At 44.4% G+C, this 19822-nt stretch overlaps 1 protein-coding gene across 1 annotated transcript in view; it reads left to right on the forward strand.

The window, feature by feature from the left end:
• Positions 1-645: 645 nt before the first annotated feature.
• Positions 646-19822, forward strand: part of LOC124612764 (kynurenine 3-monooxygenase-like) — a 171728-nt gene continuing 152551 nt past the window's right edge. The window contains exon 1 of the mRNA XM_047141158.1: positions 646-828. Coding sequence (XP_046997114.1) covers positions 709-828 — 120 coding nt within the window. The 5' untranslated portion in view covers positions 646-708. The remainder of the gene's footprint in view (positions 829-19822) is intronic.

Below are 19822 nucleotides of genomic sequence, written 5' to 3' on the forward strand. Positions count from 1 at the left end.
ACACTAATACGACCTATTCTTGAGTACTGCTCGAGCGTTTGGGATCCCTATCAGGTCGGATTGAGGGAGGACATAGAAGGAATTCAGAGGTGGGCTGCTAGATTTGTTACTGGTACGTTTGATCATCACGCGAGTGTTACGGAAATGTTTCAGGAACTCGGGTGGGAGTCTCTAGAGGAAAGGAGGCGTTCTTTTCGTGAATCGCTAGTGAGGAAATTTAGGGAACCAGCATTTGAGGCTGAGTGCAGTATAATTTTACTGCCGCCAACTTATATTTCGCGGAAAGACCACAAAGATAAGAGAGATTAGGGTAGTCATTTTTCCCTCGTTCTGTTGGGAGTGGAACAGGGAGAGAAGATGCTAGTTGTGGTACGAGGTATCCTCCGCCACGCACCGTATAGTGGATTGCGGAGTATGTATGTAGATGTAGATGTAGATGAAACATAGCCAGTGTTGGAGGTTTTGTGTTCTTTTAAAACTGGCATGCGTTTTTAGTTGCTTCTGCAAGTACTTTGGACATACGCGCTGACAGAGCATGCGTGAAGGTCAGAAACGAACCTCGGCATGGGTAACTGGTACGTGCTGCCTATCGGGTCGGGCCAGCTTGGAGCGAGAGAAGGGGCGCGGCCGGGTTCCCGCGACCGCTGCTGCTGCGGCGGCAGCCACCGAACGTAGTCTCGAGGGCAGCGGGACGCCACCTGCCGTCTTATGCAGGACCGCAGTTTCCCTCCGGCCGCGGAAGCACCAGCAGCTATGACGCAGCAGCAGCAGCAGCAGCAGCAGAAGGAGCAGCAAGCGGAGGGCGTCGCTGTCGTCGGAGGAGGACTCGTGAGTACTGCAGTGCTGGAAAGGGAGGCAAGCAGCGGGGGGGCCTGGTCAGTCTCAGGTTACTGTGCGCGACCCCTGTTCTTATGTTTCGCGTGTGGCGTCTTTTGCCAATCGTGTTATAGCTTCTTGCCGAATTCTGTCAGTCGTTCGTCCTGCTAGGACCCCCACACGCAATGAGTCGCGCATTAGAAGCACCGCGGTAGGCGCCGCCAGCTCAGCCGACTAAAGCCGCCGCCTTTCCAGTTACGTAACGTTCTGGCCGTTGTCCTTCGGTTTAGCTGTGTAGCGCGTTCCATATTGTGTTTCTGCCATCGCCTATATCTGCTTTACAGTCAAACTCTGTAAATATATCTGTTCCTTACGTTCGTGCGTGTGCGTGAGCATTTATTTGTGTGTGTGTGTGTGTGTGTGTGTGTGTGTCCTGGTACACGCGCAACAGCGTTCGTGTGCGTGTGTACGAGTACTCGCGAGGGCGCGCAGCGTGTGTGGGAGTGCGCGTGCGTGGGCGTGCGCTCGCGTGCATGCATACTTTCGTGTGAGTGCGCGAATCGGTGCTTGTGCATACTTTCGAGTGAGTTCGCGAATCCGCCCAAGCGCGTATGTGCGCGCCCATGCCTCTGTGATGACTGGGTGTTGTGTGCTGTCCTTAGGTTAGTTAGGTTTAAGTAGTTCTAAGTTCTAGGGGACTTATGACCTAAGATGTTGAGTCCCACAGTGCTCAGAGCCATTTGAACCATGCCCCTGTGTGCACGCGTCCGCGCGCGCATGTGTGTGTGTGTGTGTGTGTGTGTGTGTGTGTGAAAGAGAGAGAGAGAGAGAGAGAGAAAGAAGGACACGTGCGCAAATATGTTGGCGTATGTGTGTGTGTGTGTGCACGCTCGCTTGTGTGCATTGGTGAGTGAATGAGCATGAGTGTGAGTGTATGGGCGCGCGCGTATATATCTCGTTACGTAATGTTCCAATGAGGTCGTATTTAAATCAGGTACTTCTACTGGATTTGTACAGTTGTGCAAACATTTTGAAGGCCGCCTGGCTTCCAGTTCTACATCTACGTCTGTACTTTCCATGCCAGTTTACGGTGTGTGGTGGAGGCTGTACCACCACCCTCTTCTCCTATTCCAGTCGCGAAGGGTTACCTTCATGGTCTTTTCGCGAGCTATACGTGGAAGCTGTATATTGGTTTTGACTCTTCAAGGAACGTAGGCTCTCGAAACTGTAATGGTAAACCACACCGTCATTCCGATCGCCTACTCCTAAATATTTTCTGTATTTGACTGCTTCCAGTGATCGGTAGGCAATCGTATAATCATACAAACAGTGGACCTTTCTGATTATTTATGCACGTCGCCTTACATTTGTTTATGCTGAGCGTCAACTGCCAATCGTAGCTCCAAGCGTTGATCCTTTCCACGTCGTTCTGCTATTCCCAACAATTTTTAAGTGTTCCTACTTTTCTGTGTACAACACCATGATCCGCTAAAACTGTTATCGAGCATCCGACGTCATCCACTAGGTCATTTCTGTAGCACAATACTGTGAAACTAATGGTCCTAAAAGATTCCCTTTGGGGACGCCCGAAGTTACTTTTACGTCTGAAGGTTCCTCTCCGTAAAGAATGACAGACTATGTTCCGTTTGCTAGAAACTCATGAATCCAGTCACGTAACTGGTCTCATATTACGTGTGCTTGTACCTTTTCATTATGTGGTAGTGCAGGACTGTATCGAACGTCTTTGGGAATTCAAGCAACTCGGCATCACTTAGGTGTCAGTATGTACTGCTTTCTAGGTATCGTAGACAAACAGACAGAGCTAGGTTTCACACGGTTAACTAAAAATCCGAACACGGGTCTGTAATCAGTGGAAACGTAAATATGAGAGCGTAGTCCTGTTTTTTAGGAAGATATTTTTCCCCTACGTCCTGCTCATATGTCCGTCACGGACGACCTCTCTTTGATGTATTTATGTATTCACTCCTTTCAGAATAGGTCAGCCAATCGATACCGACGACCACTCACAGCGGCTGTTCCCAATACTTGAACGTGCGCAGCAGTACTATTTGTCTTTTGGATACACGATAGACACGAGATAACAACAGTGAGTAGACGCTACTGATCAGTTTCTTTTTTGTTGTTCTGGAGGTTGTTATCAGACTATTTGCAGTTTATCCGTTCGTTAAATTAAGTTGTGTCGTAAATACTTATAAAGATCTTCTCTCCCAGATCGGTTCAGTATCTTTCCATTGGTTGTCCGAGGTACCATTCTAACTACCAGAATTCTTATGTAACAGCGCGTTTCGCAATTTTCTGTTTTATTGTTGTCTGTACTGTTTATCGTCCCTGTTTCACGTCCATATAAGCAAAAACTTGCCATAGATCTGAACTAGAGGGGGGAATTGGTGGGAGGGGGCAACTCATCTTATTTTCGCGGTGAATGACGAAATGATTTCTACATCTCATGCAAAATGGCTGTGGGTACTGCTATTGCCAGTCTGCATTTTATATCGTCTTCCCTTCTGCCATCGGCACTAAGCCTGCAGTCCAAATAACAGAACTTGTCTACTAACTTTCATATCTTATTTCCCAGTCTAATTTTATGTGAATCACATAATTTACTTCGAGTATCATCCATTATCCATTAGTTTTATTCATACGAGAAACGTTTAGAAAGTTTCATCATTGTTTCTCAAACAGAAACTTTATTGCCAAAAACAGATATAGTGTGGCATCTTGCACTATTTCTCGACGTACTCGCCACCGATATTGAGGCATTTGTCACAGCGTGCAATGAGTCTGAAGAAACCAGTCTGGTAAAATTCGGTCCCATGCGATGCAAAGAATCGCCGCGCAGCCCGCTCCTCCACAGTGATCGTTTGGAAGTGACGTGCCGAGAGTGAGTCATTCAATGCAGGGAACACAGGTGAAAGATTGGCGAGATTGGGGCTGCAGACTGGAGATCCAGTATCTCCCATCAGAAGCGACGAATCTGATTCTGTGTGGATCACCCGGCCTACAGTCCAGATATTGCCCAATCGGACTTTCATTTGGTTCCCTGCACTAAAAGCTGAACTCTCGAGACGTCACTTCCAAGCTGGTACTGAGTGGAGCAGGCTGTGCAATTTCTTGCCTCGCAGGGCAGCGCATTGTACCAGAGTGATTGGTTCAAACAGATTGCGCGCTACGAGAAATATCTGAATGTCGGTGGCGACTATGCCGAAAATAGGTCATGATGCCACGGTGTATTTGTTTTCGGCGATAAAGTTTCTGTTGAGAAACAATGACCGAACTTACCTTCGGAACGTCCTACTTCTTATAAACTGTTTTCAAGACAATGTCCATTTCGTTTTGCAGGTCTTCCCATTCCTTTGTCGTGTCTGATAGGATTGCAATGTCATCGGAAAAGTATACAATTTTTATTTGCTTTCGCAGAAATTTCCGTTTCCAGACGTCTCCTTCGTTTCCTTTACTGCTTGTTCAGTGTACAGATCATAAGGTACAACCATTCCTGACTCCTTCTCAATTACTGCCTCTCTGTCATGTCCTTAAACTCTCAGAACTGTAGTTCCGTACAAGCTATGGATAATCTTCTATTTCCTGTATTTTACCTCTGCTAACTTTAAAATAGCAGAAGTGTGTTCCAGTCAGCGTGGTCTTATGCATGTATAGTAAGGGGTCGCGGGTTCTCAGAGAGCTTGTTTCTGGACCTAGCAAACAGCTACCGTAACAGAGAGTTGCAGAGGATGACCCCTGTCGAGCGGATTAAATACTAGTCACCGCCGTAAACGAGCGCTCTTGTCACTTTGTAACGCTGTAAATGTTGTACAATTGGTACCTGGCGGTCATTTGACCCTCCATCGTGATGACTGGGTGTTGTGTGATGTCCTTAGGTGAGTTAGGTTTAAGTAGTTCTAAGTTCTAGGGGACTGATGACCATAGATGTTAAGTCCCATAGTGCTCAGAGCCATTTGAACCATTTGAACCCTCCATCGCTGACTAAAGTCGTGGCAGTTAAATAGTGTGTATGTGCCAGTCGGTTTTGCGCAATCAGCGCAGTAAGATGGCTCGATGTGGAGACTTCACAGAACGACAGAAAAAAAGCTGTCAGTTTTGGACGTTATGAAGTTAGCTCTCTTGTTACTGTACCACTACGGACTGTCTAGTGTGTGTACAAGAAATGGTTTACCACACACAGTCGTAAAGCACGACACAAGAACGGATGTAAAAAGATCGTAACCTACAGGGACTACAGTTGAGCGTCACACCTTATCAGTGACAGTCGGTCTAAAACCCAGCACGGGCTGCTCTTGTCTGCGGATGCAGATCCGTCTCAGCCCAGTTTCCGAGCGAGCATTGCGCAGGGAACTGCAACCAGTGGACATTTCCAGCCGAGTTCCTCGCAGAAGGTCATTGCTCACAGCGGCGGACAAATCTGCACGCCCTCAATGGACCAAACAACACAGAACGTGGCCTGTAGCTGACTGGAAGCGCATGTTGTGTTCCGTGTCGCTATTTTCCCTAACTTTTTCCTTTTTTAAGTGATGCAAAAACATCCAATGCACCAACGGATCAATGATGCGTTTAATTTGTAGTTTGTATTTCAGACTGGAGGTGGTTCTTTGGTACTTTCCTACTATGTATTGGACCCATTCCTTCAGGTTGCCGTGAACATGAACCACGGTATTTCCGTTGACATTTTCGGCTACCGACTGAGCGTTGTACTTTCTACTGCATCATGCAAATTTCTCTCGCTGTCCTAAACTCTTATAAAAGTTTCCCAGTTTAGCGGTGATTCCGTAGAACGTGGTATAAATGACAAACAGAATAACTGTTCATGCTTTGTCACCTGAACTGCGCTACTTAAGCTAGTCCTTTCATCGATTATCTTAATGAACGATGCGCAGGATTTCCTCCGACCTGTTTACTGTGAATCTCCAGTAGACGTTGTCCCTTTGAGCAGTTTTTGTGCGTATTGGATTCTTCAGAAGATTCAAGCAGGCTACAAGTGGTTATAAGTGGACATGCGGATAGCTAATTTACTTGAAATAAGTCCCGGGATGTTCAGTAACAATGTAAGTTTGAAGCGATTCATCTACAAAAGTTCATAAATTTCGAGAGCATGGTTAAGCCGTTCCGGAGGAAGACGGTTCAAGTCTGCGTCCGAACATGCTGATTTAGATTTTCCATTATTTCCGCAAATCTCTGCAGACAAATGTCAGGATGGTTCCTTCGCAGGGGCACGGCCGATTTGCTTTCCCATCCTTACGACAATCGGAGTTTGAGTTCCGTATCTAATGACCTCAATGTCGACGGGACGTTAGAGTGTAATCTTCCTTCCTTCTGTTATGAGAACAGATTACCGCTTTGGAAGCTTCTAGAATGATTTGCTCCACTACTCCCCAATTTTCATACGTTTTACGTAACAGTTTTTATGTGGCTGATAATGACCTGGGCGTAGTCCAAACTGAATCCATCACTGCCATCAAAATTACAAAAGGCATCGCTCTATATACACAGAGAAGTCCTGTGGAATGTCCATTATCCTATAAACATCATTGACGTATATACGAATAAGAAAGCCAAATCTAAAAACTTGCCAGAAACGCAGAATTGGTGAGGCAAAACTGGCGCTTTAAGTGCAGCGTCAGCCATAATGTCTGCAGTAAACGAAAGAAACTCAGAGTATTATTAATTAGAGGAGCTCTCATATAGTTTGCTGTGACTGTGCTGTGTTCTCGAACTTGAAGAACACTTGTCAAACATAAAACAGAGAACTAAATGCTTACAGAAGTGGGCACACTTGTTTCATGTTACGATTGTTGGGAACCAGCTGTCAAAACATAAATGACACAAATAGATTCCTATTACAACGGGTATATGTACTCTCTGTCATGACAGTTGAAGGTCAACTACTCAAACATAAAATAAGGGAATATATTGTCACTGTGGACAGAGAACTGTCAAAACAGCTTATGATTTACAGCTTACACTGGTCGGAAGCCAGAGCATAAATCATACAATAAACGATAGTTAAAATCAGTGAAGCAGCACTTTTCAGAAAAACAGAAAAGATGGGACTAGGTGAGAAAACGTCACAGATGTCATCAACTGCCCATCGAAAAAATCCTTCTCCCTCCACAGGGAAAACAGAGTCTGTGAGTATGGAATCAAAACCATCGGACAGAGTTGTCTTAAGATCAGTTATTGTCACTTTTTACGCAGAATTTGGGAAGCGTAGACTGTTCCCATTGCGTCTTCCAGGAACTTAAATGTTTACCTGCTACAATCTATTGAGCAGAAAGACTTAGAATTTTGCTCTGAGTTGGGAGAAAAATCATAGACTGTGATCGTCTCTACTTTTAGACTTGGCATTTCATCTCAAGACACCTTAGTGTAGTGTAGTGTATTTCATTTCGGATAAACTCTTAGTATTGTATATACTTTGTTGTTATTAATTTCGTAGTCACTTTTCCCTCCTGCTGACGTTACCTCCTCGATTTCCCATCAATAAAATTAGAGTATCCCTTCCACATCGATCAACGATGTGAATCGGACCTCAGGTAACTTGTGGCTCAATCATTTGCCGAATTTCAAGCCTGGTAGGCGAAAGATATGTCTGTATGCACTACATAGATTTACTGTGTATCTAGTTCAGATGTTCATACTGGGGAAGTGATACATCAGCAGTTGTATTATTACGACGTATCTTATTCGTTACAGCTTCTACGTTTTTTTACCCGGTTTTTCGTCTTTACCACTGACAGTCGTTAGATTTTTACTAACTTTCTCCTCCCAACTATGCCTCCTAATACAGACAACGCACGTGAGAAACGTACGCATTATAACAAAAATTATTTGAGAGTTAACAAAAATAACTGACAAATTATTTGCACCAGCGTGAAAGCAGAAAACTTATTATTAAACTTCAAAAATGGTTCAAATGGCTCTGAGCACTATGGGACTTAACATCTGAGGTCATCAGTCCCCTAGAACTTAGAACTACTTAAACCTAACTAACCTAAGGACATCACACACATCCATGCCCGAGGCAGGATTCGAACCTGCGACCGTAGCGGTCACGCGGTTCCAGTCTGACGCGCCTAGAACCGCTCGGCCACACCGGCCGGCTATTAAACTTCTATATTCTAATTAAATAAAGAGCCATGGCAGCGTATTAAACTTCTCACTGTGCATTTCCTCTCCAACATAGTTTTACTTCATCATAGACAGACAATAGTCAGAAATGGTTTTCTGAAAAATGGATATGAGTTAATAAGGAATGTAAATTTAAGAATTAGCGTTATATGGAAGAAAAACGTGCTCTATAAACAGTGCAGACAAGAAGAGGATCGAAGATTTTAAAATGTGCTGATAGAGAAGAATTGTCATGATTAGATGTGTAGAATGAATAATTGATTGACAAGGAAGAAAGCTGTACGGAATGTCTTGACAAAAAGCAGGGATCAGTTGATAAGACAAACCCTGAAATATCAAAGAACAGTTACTTTGGTAATGGAGAGAAACATGGCGGTAAAAAATTGTAGAGGGACACTGAATCTTGACTACAGGAAGCAGCTGCAAATGGATGTAGGTTGCAGTATTTCAGAGGCGAAGAGCGTTGCACGTGGCTGGTGTGGAGAGCTATTCAAAATCAGCCTTCTGACTTTCTACTATTTTTCTATTGGAGAGCAATAACTGCAAACAACTGATAATGTTTCCCTAAGTGACATAGCATAAAATAGTTGTTACTATTATTAAAAATATTGTTTAGGCATTTTGCTCACTTCTGAACTGAAAAGACAAGTGATTATAAACACAATAGTTTGGAACACATGTATGTAATACAAGGGTTGGACAAAAATATGCGAACAACGCTAGAAACGCCTGCTTGAACATAAATGGCCAAGCCTACAGGTTGTGCTGCTGAATTTGACCACGGACGGCACCTGTGGAATGTCCTCAAAACGTTGCAAGTGTCAGTCATCGTGAGAACAGTGTTCTGTGTAGTTGTGACTGCACTACGTCGGAGTTAAGTGAAGTAGTGCGCGGGCTAAGTATTGTTGCTCGTATGGTGGGTCCTCCAGTAACCAAGATAGGTGAAATGTTTGATGTTTCGAGAGGCACCCTACCGAAGATTTATACTGCACACAGGGGAAGCAGAAAAACATCACCCGCGAAGTCACAACACGGACGAAAGTGCGTGTTGAGTGGTCATTGAGGAGGATTGTGACAAGAAATAAGAAGACGACAGCTGCAAACGTCACTGCAGAGCTTAATATCGCACCAGCGAATCCTATCAGCACCAAAACAACACGAAGGGAGCTCCCTGGGCAGGTAATTACACGCGAGCTGGAGTTCCAAATCCACTCATCAGTGATCCAAATGCCCGTAACAGGCAAACTTGGCGTCGAAGCCATAAAACCTGGACTGTGGAGCAATGGAAGAAGGTCGGACGAATCCTGTTTCACACTGTTTCCAATTTGTAGTCGAGTTTAAGTCCGAAGAGTGAAACATGGCGAGGGTTCGGTGGTGATTTGGGCAGCCATGTCGTGGCAATCGATGGGCCCTGTGGTTACTCCGCAAGGTCACATTACTGCCAATGAGTATGTGACCATCTCAAAGCGCGAAGTAGCTGCGCGGTTTGAGGCGCCGTGTCACGGATTGCGCGGCTCCTCCCTCCGGAGGTTCGTGTCCTCCCTCGGGCATGAGTGTGTGTGTTGTTCTTACCATAAGTTAGTTTAAGTAGTGTGTAAGTCTAAGGACCGATGACCTCAGCAGTTTGGTCCCTTAGGATTCACACACATTTGAACATTTTTGACCATTTTGGCTGATCAGGCCCATCCCATGGTACAACCTTAGTTTCCCAAAGCTGATGCTGTGTTCCAAGACGACAGGCCCCTGTTCACACAGCTCGTACCGTCCAGGGCTGGTCTTGTTAGCAGGAGGATGAACTACCGCATCTATCCTAGCTACTTTGGAGAAAAGTGTACGTGATCCCTAACCACCTCGTTCCCTGAACTTGCCACTGTTTTACAGGAAGAATGCTATAAGATTACCTTGAAAACCATATAGGATCCGTATTTATCCATTCTGAGACGAGTGGAATCTGTTTTGAATGCCAACGATTTTCCTTAACCGCGCTAGGCATGGTAATGTGTTGAGTTTATGGTGTTTCCATGTTTTTATCTAACAGCTGTATCTGAGAGACTTATAAAGCAAAAACATCTCCTGTTTCCTGGACATTGCGCAGTATCACTAACGAAAACTGTTTCGCTACCTATTTCGGTGAATAACAAACTAATTTGAAAATATTGTTTGACCTCGGGTGTGGACCTCTGCGTCAGTGCTTGTTTCACAATAAAGATTCACTCACATCACTAAATTAAAATACTCATTTCCTCAGTAGCTTGAATCTTTAGCCGGCCGCGGTGGCCGTGCGGTTCTGGCGCTGCAGTCCGGAACCGCGGGACTGCTACGGTCGCAGGTTCGAATCCTACCTCGGGCATGGGTGTGTGTGATGTCCTTAGGTTAGTTAGGTTTAAGTAGTTCTAAGTTCTAGGGGACTTATGACCTAAGATGTTGAGTCCCATAGTGCTCAGAGCCATTTCAACCATTTTTTTTGAATCTTTAAGGAAGTCGCTAGCGTTCTCGAAGCGGCTGCAATTCAGTTTTAGGAACTATTCACCTTTGACAATGACCTAGTTGTCTCCTTGCTACCTGAAGTCAAAGTTCCAACATGGTGTGTCACCACTCAACATTATAAATTTAAAACACTAAATTTTCCAGCAAAAGCGACTCATATTACGTAATACTCTAATGCAGTGCGGTGTGTAATTGCTAGTGGGCATTTCATGCATATTTGAGATTTTATAGTGTTCAGTGTTCTCGAAATGGCTGAGAAAGACTTGTTTATCAATAATTTTTATAACAAATGGTTCAAATGGCTCTGAGCACTATGGGACTTAACATCTGAGGTCATCAGTCCCCTAGAACTTAGAACTACTTAAACCTAACTAACCTAAAGACATCACACACATCCGTGCCCGAGGCAGGATTCGAACCTGCGATCGTAGCGGTCGCGCGGTTCCAGATTGCAGCGCCTAGAACCGCTCGGCCGCTCCGGCCGGCGATAGAACTTTGTCTGACGTTAATAAAAGCTAGTATGGAATTCTCAGCTTTAGTTCTGATAAGTATATTTTTATAACAACCCAAAGATATATTCTAAAGAATAGTCACTGAAGATAGTTTGGCGAACAAACGGCTAAGCACAGTGCTGTTGGAGAGATCTTGGCAAAGGTCTCACTGCGAACCGGTTTAATGAGTTGCAAGTTTAGAATCAACACCCGAGAGCAGTGGCGTTACGTCATAAGCGTCCAGCCTCTTTCTTGTGTAAGCTGGCGGAAGCGTGTAGTCGCTCTTGTAGCAGAGAGCATACTTGTCATTTTGAAACATTCCTCCTGACACATGCTGTCCAACGATGTGAAAGAAAACCATTATGTCAAGCTGCAATAACACTGAAAAACGCTGTCTGCCATTCTCAAGGACTGTACAACAAGTAAAAGCAAGTATGTAACGTACCAACAAAGTAATTTCACAAACTACCGGCTGTAACGAGCTGTTGCAGGACAGTGGTCAATGGCTAATAAGAAGACATGGACGAAAGCAGAATACAGACAGCGGAAGCGATATCTTAAGCGTGAGTTCTAGGTTTCAAAGATATGAGGACTCACGGCAGCAGCTGGATACGGGGAACTTGCGACGCTCTTGCACCTTCCGACTTTCTAGAGAAAACTGTGTTACGGTGCATGCCATTGAGTCCCGCGATTGCGTAACACAGGGACATGCTGTTGGGAAATGTAATAGCGATCGAATCACAGGAATAAGTTTTAGATTTCACTTCATCACTTAGAGGTTTTTGCCCGTTTATTTGTTCCAGTATAGGATAATATATTGGTAAATTATTCTTAATAGCTGAGATTATAGTGGACAATGACAAGCAAAATTGGTCGTGTTTCTGGCAGAGCAGATATTCGCGCGAGATCCATCATACCAACTACGGCCTGTAATCAGCCACGTCAGGTGCCCGCCGACAGGGCTAAGTGTGGGAAGGACATGGAAATGGACGCTTCCTCTACTGAATGCAAATCCTTAAACGTGATCGCTTTAATAAATGTATGAAGTCTACTAAATCACTCATAAGCTTATCCACGTAGTGGCGTATCCGTATTTGTTATTAAATGCAATAAATAAAATTCCATCTGTGCCACAATATCGTTTGTTAATACTGCAACCAGTTTACAGTTTGCACCATCTTTAAACATTTCGGCGTGGACAATAATATACAACAAAGGAGGAGCCCCAAGCCTCCAATTCGACTTAGGTTACCTACCGGAAAGCTCGACATAAAGGGCCCATACGTAAGCATGCTGCACACCACCTTCTCAAAACTAACAGCTCTATTCAGCGTCGACTAGTGCTACTACTGACAGAGGTTTACAAAGACATGATGGCTTGAAGTCTGTCAGAATACATTATTATCCCAAGCTCTACTACAGAAACCAATATAAAACAAAATAGAGAAGTCATAAAAATTGAAATTGTTACAAGTTTATGCACCAAATAGAAATGGGAGTGATCAATGTTGATTCATTTCACGGATGTATTAAATACTAAAAATTGCGACCAAATTAATCTTTAACATAGTCGCGTGTCAGTTTATTGGTAACAATGCACTGAGATGACAAAAATGATGAAATGTCTGTTAATGTCGTATCGGACTCCTTTTTTCGTGTGTAGTGCAGCAACTGGACGTGGCACGAATTCAACAAGTCGTTGGAAATCCTCTGCAGACATATTGAGTCATCATGGTTCTATAGCCGTCCATAATTACAAAAGTATTTCCGGTGCAGGATTTCACGCACTCACTGACCTCTCGATTAGGTTCCATAAATGTTCGATTGTATCCATATCGTGCTATCTGGGTGGCTAAACCAATCGTTCGAACTGTCCAGAATGTTCCTCAAACCAATTGCGAACAGTCTGGGTCCGATGACATAAACCATGAATGGCTGCAAATCGTCGTCAAATAGCCAAACATAACCATTTCCAGTCAATGATCGGTTCAGTTGCAACAGAGAACCCCATCCGTTCCATGTAAACACAGCCCACACCATTATGAAGACTCCATCTGCTTGCACAGTGCCTCGTTGACAGCTTACGTCCACGGCTTCGTGGGGTCTGCGCTACACTCGAACCGTACCATTAGTTCTTACCAACTGAAATTGGGACTCATCTGGCCAGGCCACGGTTTTCCAGTCGCTGTTAGCAAAGGCACTCGCGTCCGTCGTCTCCTGCCATAGCCCATTAACTTCAAAGTTCGCTGCACTGTCCTAACGGATACATTCCGACATTGATTTCTGTGGTTATTTCACGCATTGTTGCTTGTCTGTTAGTACTGACAACTCTACGCAATCGCCGCTGCTCTCTGTCCTTAAAAGAAGGCCCTCGGCCACTGCGTTGTTCGTGTTGAAAGGTAATGCCTGAAATTTGATATTCCCAGCACACTCTTGACATTATGGATCTCGGAATATTGAATTCCCTAATGATTTACGAAATGGAATGTACCATGCTTCTGTCTCCAACTACCAATCCACATAAAAATCTGTGCGACCATAATCAAGTCGGAAACCTTTTTACATGAATCAACTGAATACAAATTAAAGCTTCGCCAATGCACTGCCCTTTTATACCCTGTGTACGTGATACTACCACCATTTGTATATGTGCATATCGCTGTCCCATGAGTTTTGTTAGCGAAAAATGGCAGACATGAATATGCACCGGCTGACAAAAAAAGTGAAACACCCAGAAGACACGGTCGTATCTCAACGTAACTTCGTAGACATACACTACCGGCCATTAAAATTGCTACGTCAAGAGGAAATGCAGATGATAAACGGGTATTCATTGGACAAATATATTATACTAGAACTGAGACGTGATTACATTTTCACGCAATTTGGTGCATAAATCCTGAGAAATCAGTACCCAAACAACCATCTGGCCGTAATAACGGTCTTGATACGCCTGTGCATTGAGTCAAACAGAGCTTGGATGGCGTGGACAGGTACAGTTGCCCATGCAGCTTCAACACGATACCACAGTTCATCAAGAGTAGTTAGTGACTGGCGTATTGTGACGAGCCACTATTGACCAGACGTTTTAAATTGATGAGAGATCTGGAGAATGTGCTGGCCAGGGCAGCAGTCGAACATTTTCTGTATCCAGAAAGGCTCGTACAGGACCTGCAACATGCGCTCGTGCATTATCCTGCTGAAATGTAGGGTTTCGCAGGGATCGAATGAAGGGTAGAGTCACGGATCGTAACACATCTGAAATGTAACGTCCATTGTTCAAAGTGCCGTCAGTGCGAGCAAGAGGTGACTCTGACGTGTAACCAATGGCACCCCATACCATGACTCCGGGTGATACGCCAGTATGGCGATGACAAATACACGCTTCCAATGTGCGTTCACCGCGATGTCGCCCAACACGGATGCGACCATCATGATGATGTAAACAGAACCGGGATTCATCCGAAAAAATGACGTTTTGCCATTCGTGCACCCAGGTTAGTCGTTGAGTACACCACCGCAGGCGCTCCTGTCTGTCATGCAACGTCAAGGTTAAACGCAGCCATGGTCTCCGAGCTGATAGTCCATGCTGCTGCAAACGTCGTCGAACTGTTCGTGCAAATGGTTGTTGTCTTGCAAACGTCCCCATCTGTTGACTCAGGGATCGAGACGTGGCTGCACGATCCGTTACAGCCATGCGAATAAGATGCCTGTCATCTCGACTGCTAGTGATACGAAGCCGTTGGGATCCAGCACGGCGTTCCGTATCACCCTCCGTAACCCACCGATTCCATATCCTGCCAACAGTCATTGGATCTCGACCAACCCGAGCAGCAATGTCGCGATACGATAAACTGCAATCGCGATAGGCTACGATCCGACCTTTATCAAAGTCAGAAACGTATTGATACGCATTTCTCCTCCTTACACAAGGCATCACAACAACGTTTCACCAGGCAACGCCGGTCATCTGCTGTTTGTGTATGAGAAATCGGTTGGAAACTTTCCTCATGTCAGGACGTTGTAGGTGTCGCCACCGGGGCCAACCTTGTGTGAATGCTCTGAAATCTAATCATTTGCATATCACAGCATCTTCTTCCTGTCGGTTAAATTTCGCGTCTGTAGCACATCATCTTCGTGGTGTAGCAATTTTAAATGCCAGTAGTGTACATACCATCGATGGGTACGTATTAATTAGAGTTGCAGTTCTCTATGAGAGGTATGACGACCACCATAATGCATCAGTGTTGTTACCAGTCCTGATAGAGTAGATCTACATCTACATCCATACTCCGCAAGCCACCTGACGGTGTGTGGCGGAGGGTAGTTTGAATACCTCTATCGGTTCTCCCTTGTATTCCAGTCTCATATTGTTCGTGGAAAGGAAGATTGTCGGTATGCCTCTGTGTGGGCTCTAATCTCTCTGATTTTATCCTCATGGTCTCTTCGCGAGATATACTTCTCGAAACTTCAACAAAAGCCCGTTACGAGCTACTGAGCGTCTCTCCTACAGAGTGTTCCACTGGAGCTTATCTATCATCTCCGTAACGCTTTCGCGATTACTAAACGATCCTGTAACGAAACGCGCTGTTCTCCGTTGGATCTTCTCTATCTCTTCTATCAACCCTATCTGCTACGGATCCCACACTGGTGAGCAATATTCAAGAATAGGGCGAACAAGTGTACTGTAACCTACATCCTTTGTTTTCGGATTGCATTTCCTTTCCAATGAATCTCAGTCTGGCATCTGCTTTACCGACGATCACTTTATATGATCATTTCATTTTAAATCACTCCTAATGCCTACTCCCAGATAATTTGTGGAATTAACTGCTTCCAGTTGCTGACCTGCTATATTGTAGCTAAATGATAAAGGATCTTTCTTTCTATGTATTCGCAGCACATTACACTTGTCTACATTGAGATTCAATTGCCATTCCCTGCACCATGCGTCCATTCGTTGCAGATCCTCCTGCATTTCAGTACAATTTTCCATTGTTACAACCTTTCGATATACTACAGCATCATCCACAAAAAGCCTCAGTGAACGTCCGATGTCATCCACAAGGTCATTTATATATATTGTGAATAGCAGCGGTCCTACGACACTCCCCTGTGGCACACATGAAATCACTCTTACTTTGGTAGACTTCTCTCCATTGAGAATGACATGCTGCGTTCTGTTATCTAGGAACTCTTCAATCCAATCACACAATTGGTCTGATAGTCCATATGCTCTTACTCTGTTCATTAGACGACTGTGGGGAACTGTATCGAACGCCTTGCGGAAGTCAAGAAATACGGCATCTACCTGGGAACCCGTGTCTATGGCCCTCTGAGTCTCGTGGACGAATAGCGCGAGCTGGGTTTCACACGATCGTCTTTTTCGAAACCCATGCTGATTCCTACAGAATAGATTTCTAGTCTCCATAAAAGTCATCATTATACTCGAACATCATACGTGTTCCAAAATTCTACAACTGATCGACGTTAGAAATATAGGTCTATAGTTCTGCACATCTGTTCGACGTCCCTTCTTGAAAACGGGGATGAACATCGCCAGGGATTCAGTGATCGCTGTGAAGGACCATTCGTTCGAGGCAGCATTGTCAGCACATGAGAGAGTTTGAAAGGGGATGTGAAGTGGTCCGATGTTGGACTGAATGGGAACGTGGGCGCATGCATACTCGTCGTCAAGGTTTCGCTCGACCTCGGCTGAACACCATAAGGGGCCTCGCCTTATTGTGTACTAAGCTCATCGTGGTGCCTTCACATCTGCTCCTTCCATCCAAGAGCAAGTAATGGACTCACTGCAAAATTCTGTCCTATCACATACTATGGATCGAAGTCTAGCTGCAACTGGAGCAGGGAATTGCTATGTGTATGCGTAGGCTGGCGTTAACGCCAGAACTCAAACGGCTACATTTGAGTGGTTCATGGATTGCTGATGCGTTGTGTGCAGCAATGAATCGAATTTCTGCGTGACCCTTGATGACTACCCTCAGCGAGCGTGGTATCTAAAGCATCCAATGTTTTGATGAGGCGTCAAGGTGTGGACAGCCAACAGGTTTGGTTTGAGGTCACAGCTAGTACTGATTGAGAGAACGCTGACATTACATCAATAAGTCACGGGCATCCTGCGTCCACATGAGTTACCTGTGACGCGATGCTATTGTCGTGCCGTTTTTCAACTGGACGATGCTCATCCACACGCGGCACGTGTCTCTATAAACTGTCTGTGTGACGTTGAGGTTCTTCCATGGACAGCAAGATCCACAAATCTGTGCCTGATATAAGTGGGAGCAGCTCGGGCGTCAAATCCGTCGCAGCACCAGTATCCAGGATATCAAGGACTTGTTACAACTTTTGCTGGGCAGCTTGCTCAGGAGATAATACATCCGTTTTATGACTCCGTACCCAACCGAATCAGTAATTGCATCCAGGACAGAGCAGATGCAACGTCGTAGTGATAAGTGGGAATTTAATTCGAATTTGCACTCACTGAAATAACATCACATAACCTCTCAACCGGTGAAGCTTCATTTCGCTTTCTCCTCTGCTCCTGGGTGCTGCTGCATTTCTCCTCCTCTCTCTCTCTCTCTCTCTCTCTCCCTCTCTCTCTCTCTGTCTCTCCCTCTCTCTCTCTTTCAGTCAGTGTACAAAACGTTCGTTAGCCTAGAATGTCACGATAAGAGAGGAGACGTGTCTTCTTCAGTTTTATCAAGATTCCAGATACTTGTCATTACATACTGCCTCATACGTTCTAAACATGAAAATACTCCTTTAGCTTATTTGCTATCAAGAGTTTTACTTATCCAGGTGCAGATTTTCCGTCTGATTATTTTCTGTTGATGATATCCGATAAGCTTAAACTCTCGAGGAAGTAAAAACAATACACCACCTCACAACTGCATACGAAATTTTACACAGAACTCAACAGCGATATATATAGAAGCCAGAGATGGGAACTTTGGAGTCACAAAACTCAGATAAATTATGAGAACAAATGAAACCAGGCATTCTGGAGACTGCTACAAAGAAATCAAACCTTACAAACAAAGAAAAAAGAAGTGGAGGAAAGATAGAATTTTTTATGTGATAATTAAATAATTGGAAATATAAAAACCACATGGAATAGGTCAAATATGGAAACACCTATAAGCTGATGAGGAGAAAGACACAGCCTAAAATGAATATCTCAGATATGAATTTAAGAGATATAAATAAGAGAATAAATCTATATCTAATAGCCATTTACCAAACTACCGTTGCAGCTGATACGCAGAAATGTTAGTGCGCGAGGAGTTTTGCCTGCCATGAGGATCAAGATGATCGATAACGTGCAGAATAATCAACAGACCCATTAGTTACACAAAGGTTTCTCTTTCCTCTCCTCTGTAAATGGAAGGAGATGAAACAAAATTTTGGTGCCTAGTTTTTACTTTCAAACAGTAAACCCATTATTCTTTTGTTACTGTTATAAAGTCTTTGACAAGATCCAACAAAATATATTAAATTACTTTTTTTAACGAATAAATATTGAACATAAGGGTCTCAGACACACAAAGAATTTTTATTGGAAACAGGCAGCTCTGATAAAATTTAACAATGAGCTATACAACAAAAACTACAGAATCGACCAAAAAGTTTCAAATAGACTGTATTTTATCACATTCGATGTTCAGTATTTAGTGTGTGTAAATTTTTTGGTAAACGTTACAGACTGAAGCTGCTGTTCAGGCCTGTGGAGATTAAGAATATCACCAACGAAAAAATGCTCCTATCGGTGCATAAAAAAATTGAATATTTTCCTTTTTAAATGACTGACTGAAAAGTGGGACACCAGCTCCCTCATTCTACCTTCCTCAGTACCTTTAAAAATATTACCAACAAATTTTGGCTGCGAACATATTCGCGCTCTTTCCGACATGCAACTCACCACATATTCCCACGAGATCCTTTAACTGTAAGTTGCTCACACCCACCAGTCCACCGCTGTAAGTCGCTCATACCCATCCACTTCCCCTTGCCCATTCTCACTCATTCATTCAGCCTAAATTATTCTCATTATCTCTTTCTGTTTCTCTATCTGTCACTGTCTTCTATCGCACAGCCACAGTCTCCTTCGTTCTGACCTACTACTACTGTCTCCTTTCACCGTCACTCTCTCCCTCTTGTTCTCACTTACTGCTACTATCTCGTTCATTACTTCCCACTGTTGCTGTGTCTTCTCACTGTCACCATCTCTCTCTTTCTTATTGTTGTTGACACAGACTCTGTCTCTCATTCTCACTGGCTCTCACATACTTTCACTTTCTGAATTTCTTTATTCCTCTTCCACTAGCAGTAGATACTTCACTCTTTTTGTAGCACTGTTCTCTCACTGTCAGTGGTGTCCCTCTCTTTCTCTCACACTGCTGTCATACTTCCAGTCTTTATTACTTTTCCGTCTTTCCCGCCAATTTTTGGGATAATTTGTGAAGGTACTGTAGCTTTGCCGCAGTGGTAACACCGGTCCCGTCATATCACTGAAGTGAAGCGCTGTCAGCTTGCCGAACACTTGGATGGGAGTCCGACCGGTCTGCCGAGCGCTGTTGGATCGTCCGCTCTGCCGAGCGCTGTTGGCAAGCGGGGTGCGGGCAGCCTTGTGAGGCAAGTTAAGGACCCACTTCATTGAGAAGTAGCGGCTCAGGTCACGAAAATTGACAACGGCCGGGAGAGCTGTGTGCCGATCCCTCGCCTCTCCATATCCGCATCCAGTGACGCCTGTAGGCCGAGGATGACTATGCGGGCGGTCAGTACCATTGGGTCTTCCGAGGCCTGTTCGGACGGAGTTTACGGTTTTTTACTGACGAAGGTAGAATGAG

The sequence above is a fragment of the Schistocerca americana genome, chromosome 4 (assembly GCF_021461395.2).
Source record: "Schistocerca americana isolate TAMUIC-IGC-003095 chromosome 4, iqSchAmer2.1, whole genome shotgun sequence".
NCBI lineage: Eukaryota > Metazoa > Arthropoda > Insecta > Orthoptera > Acrididae > Schistocerca > Schistocerca americana.